This window comes from Podarcis bocagei (genome assembly GCF_964188305.1).
Source record: "Podarcis bocagei genome assembly, chromosome: 14".
NCBI lineage: Eukaryota > Metazoa > Chordata > Lepidosauria > Squamata > Lacertidae > Podarcis > Podarcis bocagei.
This window is the reverse complement of record NC_138139.1, coordinates 36,403,444-36,420,151: the sequence shown is the minus strand read 5'-3', so window position 1 is coordinate 36,420,151 and position 16,708 is coordinate 36,403,444. Positions and strand designations below refer to the sequence as shown.

General features: G+C 46.4%; 1 protein-coding gene across 2 annotated transcripts in view; it reads right to left on the bottom strand.

Annotated features, from left to right (window-relative positions):
* The window catches only part of PPL (periplakin), a 48,871-nt gene extending 46,843 nt beyond the window's left edge, over nucleotides 1–2,028 (bottom strand). For both annotated transcript variants that reach the window (XM_081170401.1, XM_081170402.1), the window contains exon 1: nucleotides 1,695–2,028. In XM_081170401.1, coding sequence (XP_081026527.1) covers nucleotides 1,695–1,756 — 62 coding nt within the window. In that variant the 5' untranslated portion in view covers nucleotides 1,757–2,028. The remainder of the gene's footprint in view (nucleotides 1–1,694) is intronic.
* Nucleotides 2,029–16,708: the final 14,680 nt, after the last annotated feature.

Sequence of the window (16,708 nt, the reverse complement as noted above, 5' to 3'; positions counted from 1 at the left end):
TGCAAGGCAGCTTCGTATGTTCTATTCCTGCTTATTAAATCAATGCAAGTTGCTGCTGTTTTAATTAGGACACATCAGAACATGTTATTTGGCTCTGGAAAAGTAACACATCAGGTGCATGCCAGCATAAGATGAGAAGAGGAGCAGAGGGAGGAGAAAACAAGAAAGGGTGATGAAGCCGCACCCTGAGAGATTAAGTTCAGGAATGTGGCAACAATCTCAAACAAACTATTCTGAAGAGGAAAATTAAAGCTGCAGCCTGTGTGTGCATATTTCCCTGCATGGTAAACCCCATTGCACCCAGTGGGATTGACTCCTGGGTAAATGCACACAGGATCAGGCTGCTCAAACTGTATATCTTGTTTCGGTATGAGAAATAATGTGTGAGAAAGTACTATTGAGGATACACAGAGTACCTGTCACACGCACGTTAGTAACCATAACTCTTCATATTTAGGAGTAGAATGTCAAGAAGTTGGCTCAGCTGGTTGGAGTAGGGTGCTGATAACACCAAGGTTGCAGGTTCGGTTCCCATAAGGGACAGCTACATATTCCTGCCCTGAAGGGGGTTGGACTGGATGGTTCTCAGGGTCCCTTCCAACTCAAGTTTCTGGACCTTTCTTTCACTTGCCCTCTTCAGCAACCACCAAACACACAGAAATTAACCTGGAAAAGCTTTCTCTGTCATCTGATCTCTGTGCCAGGTAAAGGCAGCTTTCCAAATATCTGCCTTTTCAAGCTGCTGCTGCCGCAAGACACAGGAACACAGACAGCAAACAAAACAAAACAAAAGCAAACCTGCTTTCAGTACAAGGGCTCAGTGACACGAGTAATACAACACAGAAATGCTATAGAACATGTGCAAAGTCCCTGTTGCACACCACTCGTTAACATAGCTGTCAACGTTTCCCTTTTTCTAAGGGAAATTCCCTTATTCCAAATAGGATTCCTCGCAAGAAAAGGGAAAAGTTGACAGCTATGCTCGTTAATCCACCTACCCAGGTACCGGATTTGGGGTGGCAGTAGTGAAGGTAAACTGGGCACAGGGTGCATCTTAGTGGCAGGCTGGATTCTGCACATGTTTCATTTTAAAACAGAAATGAAGTGGATATATGCCAAGAAAGCTGTTAGCAAAATGATGCTCCTGTCACACTGGATCACAGCATAGAGGTATGTACTGTAGAAAGTCCGGATAGGAACATAGGAATCTGCCTTATACTTAATCAGACCATTGGTCCATCTATAGCTCAATATTCTCTACACTGACCACCAGCAGCAGCTCTGCAGAATTTCTGTTGGGGAGCCTTTCCAAGCCCTTTCTGGAGACCTTCAACATGCAAAGCAGATGCTGTACCACTAAGATATGGCCCTTCTGTCTCTCCTCTTGGTCCATCAAGCTCAATATTGTCTACACTTCCTGGCAGTGGCTCTCCAAGTTTTCAGGCAGCGAGACTTTCCCAGCCCTACCTGGAGATGCCAGGAATTGAACCTGGGACATTCTGAATGCAAAGCAGATTCTTTGCCACTGAGCTACATACAGCCCTGGAGAATCTAGGCGACAGCTCCAGGGCTGCCCTGGAGATCTGAAACTGTACAGGCACGGCTCACACCTGCTTGTTCCTCCCCACAAGCTGCCTCGTCAGGAGCAGGATCCGTATGTCAAACGACATGTGTAAACAGAGTGCAACGCTCACCTTTTCTTCTGCACTGTCGGGCTGTACTTCCCTTTGTTTCTCTTCTTGAACAGGGAATGCATAATGTTAACCCCAGGGTTCAGCAAGTGCCGACGGAATCTCGTTCCAGTGGAAGTCCAAAGAAAATAAAATTAAAACGAATGAACCGGCAAGGCTCTGTCACACAGCTCTTGTTGTTCCCCCTGGTGAAAGGCTGCTGGTGTCTGTTTTTGATGCTAGATCCTGCAGTTTTAGAAAAGTTGCTGAACGGAGAGAGGGAGAGAGAAAGAGCAACTCTGCGGCTACCTCAAGTCCTGCTTCTCTGGCACTTCTGCCAAAGGAACTGCAACTCTCCCAGGCCAAGCGAACTGGGAGTTACCTCCTCCCCTGGAGGTGGTGCTTACCTACCACACACATGTCATGGGCCCAGGCGGAGCCAGTCTAGGCCATTATTTCCTCGTCAGCCTCTGCCGGGAGCAGTTGTTGCTATGACTGCCTATGACTAGCACATCTTTCTGTCACTGGCAGTGTACGAGGGTTGCAAGATACTTCCCATTCAGCCCTTTCTCCTTTGACTTTAACAGCAGCTCAGCAGGTATAAGTTCACCAGGTGAAGCTTTTTCACCTAACAGGAAAATAAGCGGCTGGGGGAAAACCTCACCAGTTAAATTCATGCACCCAAGGCTGCTGTTAAAGGCCGAGGATGAGGAGGAGAGGGGAGTAGTGTTTTGTTTTGTTTTGTTTTTATGGCTGGCAACGTTGAAACTGCCTTAAGGACAGTTTGATCAGTAGGCATTAGCTGGTGATAATGTTTAGTTCCTTCATGCCTTGAAAAGCTTCTCCTGTTGATTTCAGTGGATCAAATGGCCTTTCAGGCCACAAAGAGCAGATCAGGCTGGTTTTACCCCCCTAATCAGATGGCAGCCCTATCTGTATCGTGGAGGGAATTCCAGCGACTGTAGCTCTTCTAAGTTTTGCATGACAAGCTTCACTGGCAAACATTCCCTGTCTAGGCAACTGTAAAAAATAAAGGAGCCATATCTGCTTTTGAATCTAGTTACTTTAGATAGGGCTTAATTTTAGCCCCAGAGCTCCCCCCCTTTTTATGCCTGTACTCAGCCATGCATTAAATGGATGCCTCTTATCACATTAATATGAGTTGGCAAAATACCCTACCATTCTGTCAAGTGCAGAGTACAAGGCATTACTTGATTTTATCTTCACAACAACCCTGTTAGGTTGGCTGGGTCGAGAGGTAGCGGCTTGCCCAAGCCCATCCAGTGAGATCTGTGGCTGAGCTGGGAACTTTGTCCCAGTCCAAGCTCAAAACTCAAGCCACTGCACACAAGAGCAACTAGAGTGCCTCTGACCACATGCAGAGCACACATTTCTCCCCATTTAGTAAAGATAGCCATATGTGGACCTGAGCAGGAATAAGGGTGGTCAGGTGATCAGTGAAGGCAGGCTGTAGTATCAGCACCTCACAATTTGGGCTTTGCCTGGGGCAGGCTGGAATGCCCTTGAAGGCTGGGCCAAGCGATGGGAACAGCCCTTGTTTTTGAGAGCCTTTTCCTGTCCCTGTAGAGGTTAATCCAGCCCTTTCCTCTTGGGGTGGATACAGAAGTACACAGGTTGCACCAGACCTCAGGAGGAAGTTACAGGAGAAGGCCCATTTGGTTGCTAGGCAACATCCCTGTTAGGCCTAGGTAGTATTTCTGCTCCCTCTCTCTACTCATCAGTGACAGGGCAGGTGTGACTTTGAAAGCACACCTTTGAATAAACTGGTTTGGTGAGCATGTTCTTTCTCATCAAGGCGTAACTCCAACCTCGATAGAGCAATAATTAACAGCCCACCCACCACCTCATCTTTGGTCTTGTCACTTATGAAGAAGGGATATGACCAACGTCCCCCAGTTTGGGACCTCAAGGATCAGAGGCCTCGGCTGTCTGAGGTCACACCATGTAAATGTAGCCGAGGAGGAAAAACCCCACTTCCAAACCCTTGATTCTGAGCCTGTCCGGGTCCAAATACTTCCTTTTAAAAGGGCATCTGCTGTTCAGGAAACAAATATTTTATTGACTCATTGCATTTATTTACTGCCTTTCCTCCCAGGAACTCAAAGCAGAATGCATAGTTCTCTTCCCCACCCTCACTTTTTCCTCATAACAACCCTGTGAGGTGGGTTAGGCAGAGAGAGTGAGGAAAGCCCTTAACATCCAGAAAGGTACATGGCTGGGCGAGGATTTGAACCTGAGTCTTCCAGCTTCTAGGGCAGACCCACACTATACCTTTGAAGCAATCCAAGGCACATTTAAAGTACATTACATCCCCCAGGAAATTCTGGGAACTGTTGATTGTGAAGGTCACTGTGAGTTGTCGATCTCTGAGAAAGAAACTACAATGTTCATGCTTCCTGGGGGGGGAACTATGTGCTTTAAATGTGTGTTGAATGTACTTTATGGTGTGGATCTTTATGGTGTGGCCCCCTAGTCTGACACTCTAACCACTACACCAACTTGCCTAAAGAGGATTCCAGCCATGCCATATGCTCCAACTGTCCCTGTTAACCAGAAACACTCTCTGTTTTTTGGCTCCTGTCCATCATGGTAAAATACTGTCCACATTTTCTCTCTGTTTTTTGTCTTGGAGATAGACATGTCTACAAATGTGTTAATGTGCACTTACATCCCTTGTAGCAGCAGTGGTGAAACTTGTAGGGTCTACTTTGTTTTGTATTAGAAAGTGAGATCCACCAGCTAGAGCTTGGTGCAAAAGTTATAACACACTGGGGGGAAAATCTGAGTCCAATAAATGATTGTTACGAGTACCAGAACTGAACAAGAGCTCACAATCTTGCCACACAAAAATCCACACCTGGTTGCTGATTCCCCACCGACCCCAGCTGCAAGCTGTCTCCTTTTCAGCAGTATAATTTTTGGTGTGGGTGATTTTGTGGTTGCCGCTTCGAAACAATTAGGATACAGAAATCCTTGCCAGTAAAATAACCAAAGATCCACCAGTAGATCCAGCTTCTGCCTATCACTGCTTTAAAGTTCTCTACCTAAGCAATACACATAGTAAAGGTAAAGGGACCTCTGACCATTAGGTCCAGTCGTGACCGACTCTGGGGTTGCAGCGCTCATCTCGCTTTATTAGCCGAGGGAGCCGGCGTTTGTCTGCAGACAGCTTCCGGGTCATGTGGCCAGCATGAGTAAGCAAACCAGAGCAGCGCATGGAAACACCGTTTACTTTCCCGCCGGAGCGGTACCTATTTATCTACTTGCATTTTGATGTGCTTTCAAACTGCTAGATTAGCAGAAGCAGGGACCGAGCAACGGGAGCTCACCCCGTCGCAGGGATTCGAACCGCCGACCTTCTGATTGGCAAGTCCTAGGCTCTGTGGTTTAACCCACAGCGCCACCTGCATCCCCAGTACAAAGACTTACACATTGTCAAAAAAATAAACTGTGCATGGGCTACTTCAAGCCCTCTGCTCTTCCATCATAGGATTTGTTATCTTTAAACATGGCTTAGACCAGACAGCTTTTCAAACAGAGGATATCTTCAAACAGACGACTGTCTTCTGATATCTGTTCAAATTGTTCTCTTTAAAGCATTGATGTAGCGGTTCAGGGTTGCAGAGGGTCAACAACTCATTACAGTTTCTGCAATGGGGTCCATGTTTCCAGTGCCTCAGAGATGCCCAATTGGCTTGAAGGGAGAGCTTTTTAGGCACTGAGAAGTCTCCTCACCCTTTGTGCTTTAGCCTATCAGAGTGAAAGGAGGTGAGTCAACCACTGAGAATTGGCTTCAGTTTCAAGAGAAGGTTGTTCAGTTTCATGATAATAGTGAGCAAATTCTGTTATATGCAATGAAACTTCAATGGAAACAAAACTAACATCACTCCAGAAGAAGATACTGGAGAACGCCAATTGGATATTGGAGAATTTGCTCATGTATGTGCACTGTAAACAGTAGATGTAGCTGAAGGGCAACATGGAAATCTGCATCGATCATTGCAATGCATCTGTAATTATAATTATTATATAATTATAAGATTACTGTATAATCTTAGAAGGTTGTATAATTTTATACAGGGGTGTGGCTATAAGGAGCCATGGCTATGACTATCATGAAGGAACTCCGTACTTCTGAATTGGCCACTACACGAGTGCTTTAAAATAGAACACATAACCACCTTGCCCAAGTCCCTCAAAAATAAATATCTGAAGGACAACCAGATATGGCAGCATCGGAGATCTATGACTGGCTCTCCAGGTGGTATTTTTGAAAAAACTAATTAGGAGTTCCAATGCTGAACCTCAGCACAGAACTGCTACCCTCCAAGTGAGCTAATAGTACCCTGAAGAGGGCTACATAGATCAGGAAAACAGGGGAGCAGGAAAGTAGCCTCACCATTGTTCTTCAAAATTAAGCAAAATGGAGATCACTTGCATGGTGTGAAGGAAGTGGGCAGGGAGGGTCTTCCTCTCTCATCATACTAGAACTCAGGAACATTCCATGAAATGGAATGTTGGAAGATTCAAGATAGACAAAAGAAGTTAAACTATGGAATTTGCTCCCACAAGACCTATTGATGGCTAGTGATGGCCACCAACTTAGATAGCTTTGAAAGAGGACCAGGGCTGTGCACATATTACAAAATGCAGCTAGGTTGTTCTATTTCTCAATTCAGATTGAAGGTGGTTTGGCAGGGGTGCATCGAAACCCGGTATTACATAAGAAACAACAGGATAGATAAAGGATGGATATGGACTATGGCTAATGCCATGTGCACACCACTTCCCAAACCAGTGTTGGGAGCGCAATGGATGCAGAGGAAAAAGAAGCATGTACACAGTCTTAGACAAATTCATGAAGGGTAAGTCTGTAATGTCTGCACCTGTACCCACCCTAAGATTTCTCTATCTGCTCACCTGGATATCATTCATCATCACCATTTTAGACCCTCAACTTAGTCTTGTGAGTTGCATGGAGAAAGTGCAAAGTTTTCCTTTCCCTCTCACACAAGACTGGAAATTACGGACATCCATCAAAGGTGAACGTTGGAAGGTTCAGGACAGATAAAGTACTTCTTCGTGCAGTGCACAGATAAACTATGGAACTCACTCCCACAGGAGGAAACATGCCTCTGAATACCAGTTGCTAGGAATCATAAGTGTGTAGAGCACTGTTGCACTGAGGTCTCATCTAGCTGGCCTCTTTGAGGCCAGGATACTGGACTAGATAGGCCTCTGGCCTGATCTAGCAAGGCTATTCTTGTGTTCTCTTGAGGTTGGTGGAGTATGTATGCCCTGCCAAAGGATATAATGTTGAGAAAACCTACAGCCACCTCTCTCTTTTTAAAATATTCGTGCCCAGGCTCAGTCTGTTGATTTTAACTTCTCTCTGGAGCTTTTAGGAGAGACCTGTGAATTCTCCCCGGCTTGTGTTGAGTGCTGGCTCCTGATCCTGCACTCTAATTATGTCATCTTGTTTATCGCTCCTATCAATTCATCATTTTAAAAACCACCTTGGCGCAACGCCCGAAGCTGGTCTTTCATCCAGCTCTGTGCTGAAATTCAGTGTGCAATTTCACGACAACAGGGTTAATCAAAATAAGAGCTGATGTGCAAATACGCTCCTTCCCAGCCACTCCGCTCCTATTTATATTTTAAAGAAAGGGCCTGTACCACGGCTGCCCTTCCATGCATCCTGCTATTTATGTGCATTTGCGATAATGAATATAGTCAACAAACAATACAGTGGTACCTCTGGTTAAGTACTTAATTCATTCCAGAGGTCCATTCTTAACCTGAAACTGTTCTTAACCTGAAGCACCACTTTAGTTAATGGGGCCTCCTGCTGCTGCCGCGCCACCGGAGCCCGATTTCTGTTTTTATCCTGAAGCAAAGTTCTTAACCTGAAGAACTATTTCTGGGTTAGCGGAGTGTGTAACCTGAAGCGTATGTAACCTGAACCATATGTAACCCGAGGTACCACTGTAGTTCCCAGCATTATTTGGGAGAGGTTGTGAGTGTTTGAAGCATCACACAGTGCTTCCATGTGACCAATGGCGATATTTTATAATGAAAATACAGGATACATATACATTTTGGATAATGTCATGTGATTTTTAAAAAGGCAGCATGGGAAATTCAGTGTGTGCTTAGTAACTGGGAAGGTGAATATGGTCTAGGACTCCATAGTTGTCAGGGAGTCTTGTTTGAAGCCAACAATGGCATCAGTTCTAGAGTGTGTGGGGAGACACACACACAAACAAAAGGCCTGTGGGGTTGGGAAGCAGGGGAGGAGATGGGAACAAGATGGAACAAGCCTCAAGAGAATTCTAACAAAGCAGGAAGGCAATAGGCAGTGCCAAGATTTCCAAGGCCCTCCAGTTAATCTTCCGAGTTGTCCTGACTTGCCAGATTTCACACCTGCATTTCACTGCACTGATTTCTCGGTCATGCTCAGAGATCCAGTAAATAATGAAAGTGGCTTATTCTCATTTGCAATCTTGGTGCATCAAGCCCCATTCTGTCTTCTCCTGAGTACAGATGGAGGGAGAAATTCAATTCAGTTCGCGTTTAAAGGCGAATCTATCAAATTCACACTTTTTGAAGCGATATGACAAGTGAAACCCAGCCACCCTCCGAAATTGGCAAGTATATGAATTTTGCCCTGTAGTTCTCCAAACAAACAGCTATTTGCAAAAATTGCATGTATTAGGAGGACAGTGTGCATAAATATACAAAAATGCATTGTATTAGGAGAAGCTGCATGCAGAAATGTTTACATTAGTTAAATGCACACAGAAATTTGTTTATTAAGAGAAAGTCATGTTAAAATGCTGGTGAATTTTCACAAGGATTCAGAATGAAATGGGAACTGCTGCAGAAATGGGGAGAACTGAATTTAAGATTGAAAAAAATAGAAACTGAAAGAAAACAACATTGAAAACGCATTATATTAGGAGAATTTTCTTGCAAAAAAAAATGTGTGCATTGGAGTTTTGTTTTTGTTTTTTTTACAATTAAGCAGTGTCTAAGTCTTGCCAAACAAATAAATCAATAAATATTTGGAAAGCATTTGTTGTGGTTACATTAAAAACAAACCCCCCCCCCTCTTGATGTGTTCAGTGGCTTTTCCAAACCTGACTAGTAAGTTGGTGGCTTAACAACATAAAAGCCTTTACTGGCTGGACCAGTGTGAAGTTGGCAGCCACGCTGACAGTCTCCTCCTGTGGCATCTCTGTGAGCAGATTCTTTGCAGGTGACTCCAGCAGTGCGGCACTTGTTGATCTAAAAGTGGTTTTCTACCATAACTTGTGGGAGCTGCAGGAGGCTGGGAGGGGCCAGGCAGAGAGAAAGCATCTTATGCAATTAATTTTCTTGGCACCCTCTGCCTCTCTCTCTCTCTCTCTCTCTCTCTCTCTCTCTTGAAATGCATCTCACGCCCTTCTCCTGCCCAGCCCTGAATTCTGTTCTCTCTACTATCTGTAAATATTGTCTGAAATAGCTGCTTCCCAGGAGGGGAGGGCAGGTGGGGGTGGGGAGAAAGAGACTTTTTGTGTTGAAAGTGTTCTCAAGAGAGGCACTGGTCTGAGAGGCTGTGTCTTTGTTGGCTGGGGGCATAGCTCAGTGGTAGAGCACCCGCTTTGCATGCAGAAGGTCCCAGGTTCAAGCCCTGCAGGTAGGGCCTTCAGGAGCCACCACTAGGTAGCGCAGACAATATTGAGCTATATGGACCAACAGCCTGACTCAGTATAAGGCAGATTGCTATGTTGCACTGCATTATGGCTTTGTAGTCTTTAATGCTTCCTGGTCCAGGAAAATGGGAAGGCACACCACTTGGTGGGCAGCAGCAATGCCTATGCAGCTTCCTACGATCTTAGGTTCCCTTCTGCTTTGCACCTACTCAATAGCAGCTTCTGCTTGCCACTACTTCCCCTGAAGCACATGGATAATGCCCTCTGGCAAAAGCAGAGCTGCAGATCCCCTCTACCCACCACCGTCTGGCTGTACATTCAAACTGTAAACCCAGAAACATGACATGGTTTGCTCATACATAGCATCGTCTCTCTCTCTCTCTCTCCCTCCCTCCTCCACCCCTTTTCTCAGGCCTCTCCCTCTCTGCTCTAATCTTGAGAGGTGAACAGAAAATTCTTTCAATGCATTGACATTTGCAGCCAAAAAGAATTCAGGCCTCTCCAAAGACTGGCTTCGCCAACCAGGTGCTCCCCAGATGTTTTGCATTACAGCTCCCAGCCTGCATGACCAGACCCAGAGCACCTAAGCTTCAGCAAGGTGGTAGCCTTGCTTATGTTCAGACCATGGAATGATTTCATAGACTTTTAGGACTGTAATATGAGCCCGCTGGATCAGGCCAGTAGCCCATCTAGTCCAGCATCCTCTTCTCACAGTGATTGACTAGATACCCCAATGGGAAGCCTAAAATCTGGACATGAGCAAAACAGTATTCCATCCACCTGCAATTCCCCAAAAAATTGATATAATTTGTGGACTAGAGTCTGGTTCAAAAAATGGACAACGTATCTAGCTTAGACAGACAAACAGACGTATATCTGGACACGGAAGGAAAATTTATTAGACAGAAATCTTCATATAAAGATTTTAAAACTTGCTCATTATTATTATTACCCACCCTTCACCAAAAGGTCCCGGGGCACATTACAGCAATATAAAAAGATATATGTTGATTGTTCTGTTCATTGTAGCTTAATGCCTATTATTGCTTTGTTATTTCAAATTGTTGAAAGCCTCCCTGAGTGGTATATAGGCAGTTGAAAGGGTGGTATAAAATATTTTGTATGTAAATCAAAGAAATAAAATATTAATAAGTGAAGCCATTTAGCCATGAAGTGCATCTGTGAAAATTCAGTTAAAGCAGGGGTAGGATACCCTGTTTTGCATGGGGGCAGGGGTGCTAACTTGAATAAAATATGGGGGGGCAGGTAAATCCTCCCTTGTATAATCAATCACTTGACGTGGCACCCATTCACCATTTGAATAGCAATGCCCATCAACTTTTTTGGGGTGTGTGTGGATCTGGCCTTCTCAAAAAAAATATTGCGGCGGAGGGGGGGGGTGAAGGGACCTCAGCCCCCAGGAGCTGGCTGCATGCATGAGAGCCACATTCCATTCTCAGCAACCTTCTTGGGGCTCACATGCCAGTGATAGTGGTGGGAGAGCAAAAGTGCGTAGGGCAATTAATATACATGCCACCTTTGCACAGTAGGCTAGTAGGATCTGATTTCTTTCCGCAGGGCCTGTAAGACAGAGTTCTTCCACCTGGCCTTTGGCTTGGAATCAACTTGATCCCCTCCCCCTCTTTCCTTTTCCTTCTGTGATGGAACCCCTATTTGGGGACTTCCCTGGCTTTTTTCTGGCCCACGCAGGACCAGTCTGGATAGTTGGTGAAGATTTGACGTTTTCATCCCCTAAAAGTTTTTGATTTGAGTTTCTACTGAAATGAGGCTGCATTTTAATGTTGTACTTAATCTTGTTTTTAAGTTGCATTTTAATCCATTGTTTTTACCTGGTGTTAGCTGCCCTGAGCCCGGTCTTGCCTGGGGAGGGTGGGGTATAAATAAAATTTGTTGTTGTTGTTGTTGTTTGTTTATTTCTGCACATGGTCATGCGCATCTCTTTCCCCCCAATCCAATGAAACAAGAATCATGAGCCAAGGGCACATTTCAGCCAGCTCAGAAAATTCAAGCCGGTGAAAAGGAGGCTCAGTTGGGATGTAGCTGGGAAGTTCTGAAGCCAGAGGACCAGACAGAGAGGATGAGAGGGCTGCATCCAGTCCCCAGGCCAGAGAATCCCCACCCCTGAATTAAAGCTGAACTGTTTGCTCAAATCAGCACAAAGACCATTCACAATTCTAGTAATCGGTGATAAAACACAATTATCCTAACTTTGCTATGTTAATTATCACCTCTAGTGTTTTATGTTGTTCTTCTTTTTCTATGCATGCAAGAAAACTAGTCCAAATTTAAATGACGGGTGTATTTCATGCTCCCTGGAATGCTTAAAAGACACAAACATGTCAAGCTTCCCCATCCCAGTGTGGGAGGTCTGTTCTAAGACTCTTGTCACCCAGCAGCCTTCCACATCCCTCTGGGCTATTTGGATCCATGAATTGACGCGGATCTTCTCAAGCATCAAACGGCTTGCGTATAGCCCTGGAGGCAATATTACACAGCCTCCCTCTCCTACCTCTCTCAAACAACTAGACACCCAGGGACTGCACTGTAGGGTTATGGCAAGGAGAGAGAGCAAAGCGGATGTAATTAAAGAAAATCAAACACCCTCCAATTTTGGTGTCCCAGCAATAAGTGGCAGCAATTACACTAATCAAGTCCTTTAGGTTCATGGGATGCTCGAAGGGAAGGATCGTGTTGCCTTGAAAATAGGGTGGCCAACTGATGGGGGTGGGAATCAGGCTGGCTCGCTCCTGTGCAGTTTTAATCTGCAGTTTTATCTGCAGAGATTGACAGGTGGAGCTTTCAGGCAGGGAGATGGATGCGATCGCCTGCTAACATCTGCAGGTGAAGCTGCTGCTAAAGGTGGAGGAGCACGGGCTAGTAAAACTGTTGGCAACCCCACTCAGATATAAAAGTCATAGATTGCTTTTAATGAACTGGCTCCCAAGTAAGTATTATTTCCTACCTCTGGCCCTCTATCCTCCAGCTCTACCACCCTCAGCCACCCAAGTCCCCTAGTCCCTTAAAGGGCTCCATCCTCTGTTAGTCTGTATGCCTGGAATGTCCTTCCAGAATGCCCACATGATGGGGCCACCTCTCTTTCTTCTTTCAGAACTCCCCCTCCCAAAGCTCAAACTACATCTTACCTTATGGAGGTTCTGGTCCTCATTGCTAGCAGAGCGGAAGACTACACTTGCCCACATTTATCCCTGGTTTATCCCAGCTTCTCCCTATTGGAAGTACAACACCAGGGATCATTCCGCTACTAACCAATGGGTTAATTCTGTTTACAGTCAGCCAACTAAGAAGTGGTTCCCAACAGCCAGCCACATCGGCCCCACTGAGGTAATTCAAGTTCTGAGTGGCTGATTAGTTCTGAGTGAGTTTTCCTCTGTATCTCTTCCTGCTATGGACTAGCCCTGAACCTTGTAAGAAAGACAACTCCTCTCTGTTTATTTCTCCCCTTATTATGTGCTGGTTTTGCTCAGCTCACCTAGTAAAGTATTGCCAGTTTCTTTTCTCTCAGGACTCCATCAGCATGATTTAAGTGCCTCTGCCAACACTTCCTTCCTTCTCTTTGTTGTTTCCCTTGCTATGGAAATGTAGGGTCATCAGGGCAGAGACCTGTCCTGTTTTGTTTCGGCATAAGTGACTTTATAAAGTACGCCAAAGGTGCTATGTTAAAGAAGTTCGTGATAAATGACACAAAAATCCTGAGGATCATGGCCCCCTCTGAGCAACTATGACATTAGCTGGGGTGTGAAATTTGGAGAAGTCCTCCTTAGCTGCAAACTGCCTGCTGTGAGAGGAGCCAGAAACAGGCTCTTTGCCAACATCACTGCGGAGATGGGGACATCATTGGATGAGCTGGAATTAGTTCGTATGTCACTTGGATATGCAGTTTGCAGGAGGGCAAACCCCTTGCATTTTTCAAGGAACGTTTGTGAGCAAGACTTGTGCACTTATCCCAGGTGTAAGGACATTTTTCAACTCAAGAGCTGCATTCCCTTTGGAGCAACCTTCCAGGGGCCATGTGCCAGGGATGGGCTGGGCCAGAGAGGAAAGTGGGTGGAGGAATAAATGCAGATGTTCCCTTTGTACCACTGACTGCCACCAGACTGCCGCCAGAAGACATGCGTTCATGGAAAACATGGTACCAGTGTGCCTGGCCTCTTGACATCACAGGTGAACAGGCATCGCTTGTCACGCAACGTAAGCCCTGACGTGCGACAGGAAGCCATAAATAAGCTGTGTGTCACTTACAGGTATTTTCTCCCATCGAGTCAAACTGCTATATATCAGCTGGCTGTTGACAATTTGGGTGTTCCCCCCCTACTTCTTAATACCTTTCCGCCTACATGGAGGAGCCTGCTGAACAACCTGCCCTGTCCTGGGATCTAATTGAGTGGTTGCCACCAGGAGAAGGAGGAGGGCCGGCACTTAACATATCACCAAAAAAGGAAACCAAAGGAGACGGGTATTTGCATCACATTTGCATATGCCAACTTACGTGTCCTGAATCTGCATGTTTAGGGTTGTTGCCAGTGCTAGTCCTAACCAGAGTAAACCTACTGAAGTTAAAGGGCAAGACTTACTTCGGCACATTAATTTCGATGAGTTTACTCTGAGCAGGGCTTAGAGAGAACCCTGAGTGTCAAAAGAGGAGGGCCTCCACCCAGCCTTTCTGGCAGACAAGAGCTCTGTGCTTTATCAGACACATATTCAGCTGGTTCTGCATTCCCCCAGCTTTGCCAACTGGATCGCTGCCCATCCCATTGCTGTTAAAGAAACAACTAGCAATGAGTAGGGGGAAATTGTTCATTTGCAGGATGACCCTTTGTTAGGTTAGCACCTTATTAATCCAATGCTGAGCTTCTTGCCAAAATAGAAACCTCCTCGGCGGTCAAAAGTACAAGAGGAATCTGTCCTGCCCCGCCAAGCCCTGTTCCCCCCCCCAACCCCACTTTTGGTTAGCCCAGGGTGTTCCTTCTTCACGTGACACACAGGTATGCATGGCATTCTCATTTCACCCATCCCTCAAGAGGGGTGTGAATCACCTTTCTGGCACTTGGGCTATGTGGGCAGAACCGGTGCCGCATTGTCCGAAGCAGAAGAAATTTAAAGACCTGGTGCAATGCTCTGATTTTAAATGCCTGCACAAATGGGCTGCTGAGACTCCGGCACATGCTGGCTCCTCTTCTCGTCTTTGTTTGCTTGTTTCATTTTTGTCCCCACCCTTTATTGAAGGAACTCCCACGGGCAGACTGGATGGGCCTTTGGCCTAATCCGGCAGCCAGGCTCATGCATACTCTCCAATGAAAATAGAGATGTCCTATTCAATTATTATTATTATTATTTATTAACTTCTAGCTTGTCATCTGACTGGGTTGCTCCAGTCACTCTGGGTGGCTTCCAACATATATAAAAACATAATAGAACATTAAACATTAAAAAATGTCCCTATGCAGAGCTGCCTTCAGGTGTCTTCTAAAGGCTGAATAGTTACTCATCTCCTTGGTTCAGGGGGCACATAACTCCATACCCTCCAACATTTCTCCTTAGGGATATCCTAAGGAAAAGTGTGGCATTCCAGGATCAGATCAGAAATTGGGACGGATTCTATAAATCTGGGACTGTCCCTAGAAAATAGGGGCACTTGGAGGGTCTGCTTATGGTTCCTTCCAATGCCACAGTTCTATGATTCTATGCATTGTTCAACTCCAGAGAGACCTGGAGCAGCGCTGGCTCTGCCATTAGGCAGACTGAGGCAGCTGCCTCAGGCGGCAGAAGCCCCTAAGGCGGCACAGAAGCAGTGCCAGTGTTCGCGCCAATTTTGACTGAAATCGCATCCAAACTTGCACAAGATCTTGCAAGAGTGTTCAAGATCTCATGCACTATCGACAAGAGCTACTCAAATCAGGGGCGACCTTGCCCAAAATTGGGAATGATGGCAGCACTGCTTTTCCACCAGCAGCTGAGGAGGTGGGTGGAGAAGCAGCAATAATGGTGGCAGCAATGGAAGCAGCAGAGCAGGACAAGATGGCACTTCCCATTGTGCTTCTAGCAGCATAATATGTTGCCCCTAGCCTGGAGGTCTGCATTTGGCCTCTGGACACGAGGCTTCTCTCCCCCTGCTCTAACCACTTCCCCACAGTGGGACTGAGCTTTAGACTGATCCTTTCTCCAATGGCATTGCTATGCTATAGGAGAGGGAGTTGCCGCTGTCTTTCCCTGGGCTTCTGGTCGGTGTACAGGTGCAAGCCCTCCTGACAGGGCAGGTCTGTGGGCCTGCCGTTTCTGTGTTCGCACACCTGAAACCGCCACCGACCACAGAGCACAGGTTCCCTTTGAGCGTTGACTTTCCCAGCCTTCACTCTTGGCAGAGCCTCTCCCTTGACGAACCAGCTCTGGGGTTTCAGGAACAGGTTGGGCCTGCCCTGCCGAGTTGCCTTCACCCCTCCCTCATTCCATCTCTAAAGAAAGTAGAGGGTTACACCCTCCCGTGTGTTGCATCTCTCTCTCTCTCTCTTTCTCTCTCTCTCTCTGTCAATGGATTGGAATCTGCAGCCCATCCCTGAGAGCAGAGCTTGAATCTGTGGGTGACAGCATCAGGCCCCAAAGAGTCTCTTGAAGCCCCCCCCCCACTCTCGAAGCCTGTAGAGGCAGCACCCACCTCTGCTGCCCTGTCAGATGCATTCAGATGTCCTGGTTATTGATCTGGCCCACGGGCCTGAGACTCATGAAGCTGAGTGCTCCTTCCAAATGCCCTTCCAAGTATGGTGGATCAGGCCCAGGAGCAGGGAACCTCAGGTCAGGAGGTCAACTCTGGCTCTCCAAGCCTCTCCTCGGCCCACACCCTTCCCTGGTCTTAATTCACACCCGCCTTGAGAGCTTTTGCCTGGCTGGAATGTGTCCTTGAACTGGGATGGTGCTTCTTCTCTGCCTGGATGGAGGATGGAGAAATGGGTTGGGAGATCCCTCTGACTTTTCCCTGGCTAGAATGTAGCCTGCTGCACCTACGTAAGGTCTCGTGTCTGCACTATGCATTTAACACAGTGCAATGCCCCTTAAACCAGGGGTCCTCAGACTTTTTCAGCAGGGGGCCGGTCCACTGTCCCTCAGACCTTGTGGGGGGCCGCACTATATTTTTTGGGGGGGAAATGAACGAGGGATGATGAGTGACACATGAAAGGGCTCGGGAGAGGGGTACTTTAAATGGCAGCTGCTCGAGAGGGGTGCTCAGCCAATTGCGGCTCCTGTGTCTTGTGAGCAGCAGGGGCTGGCAGCGGTGGAGGGACAATGAGA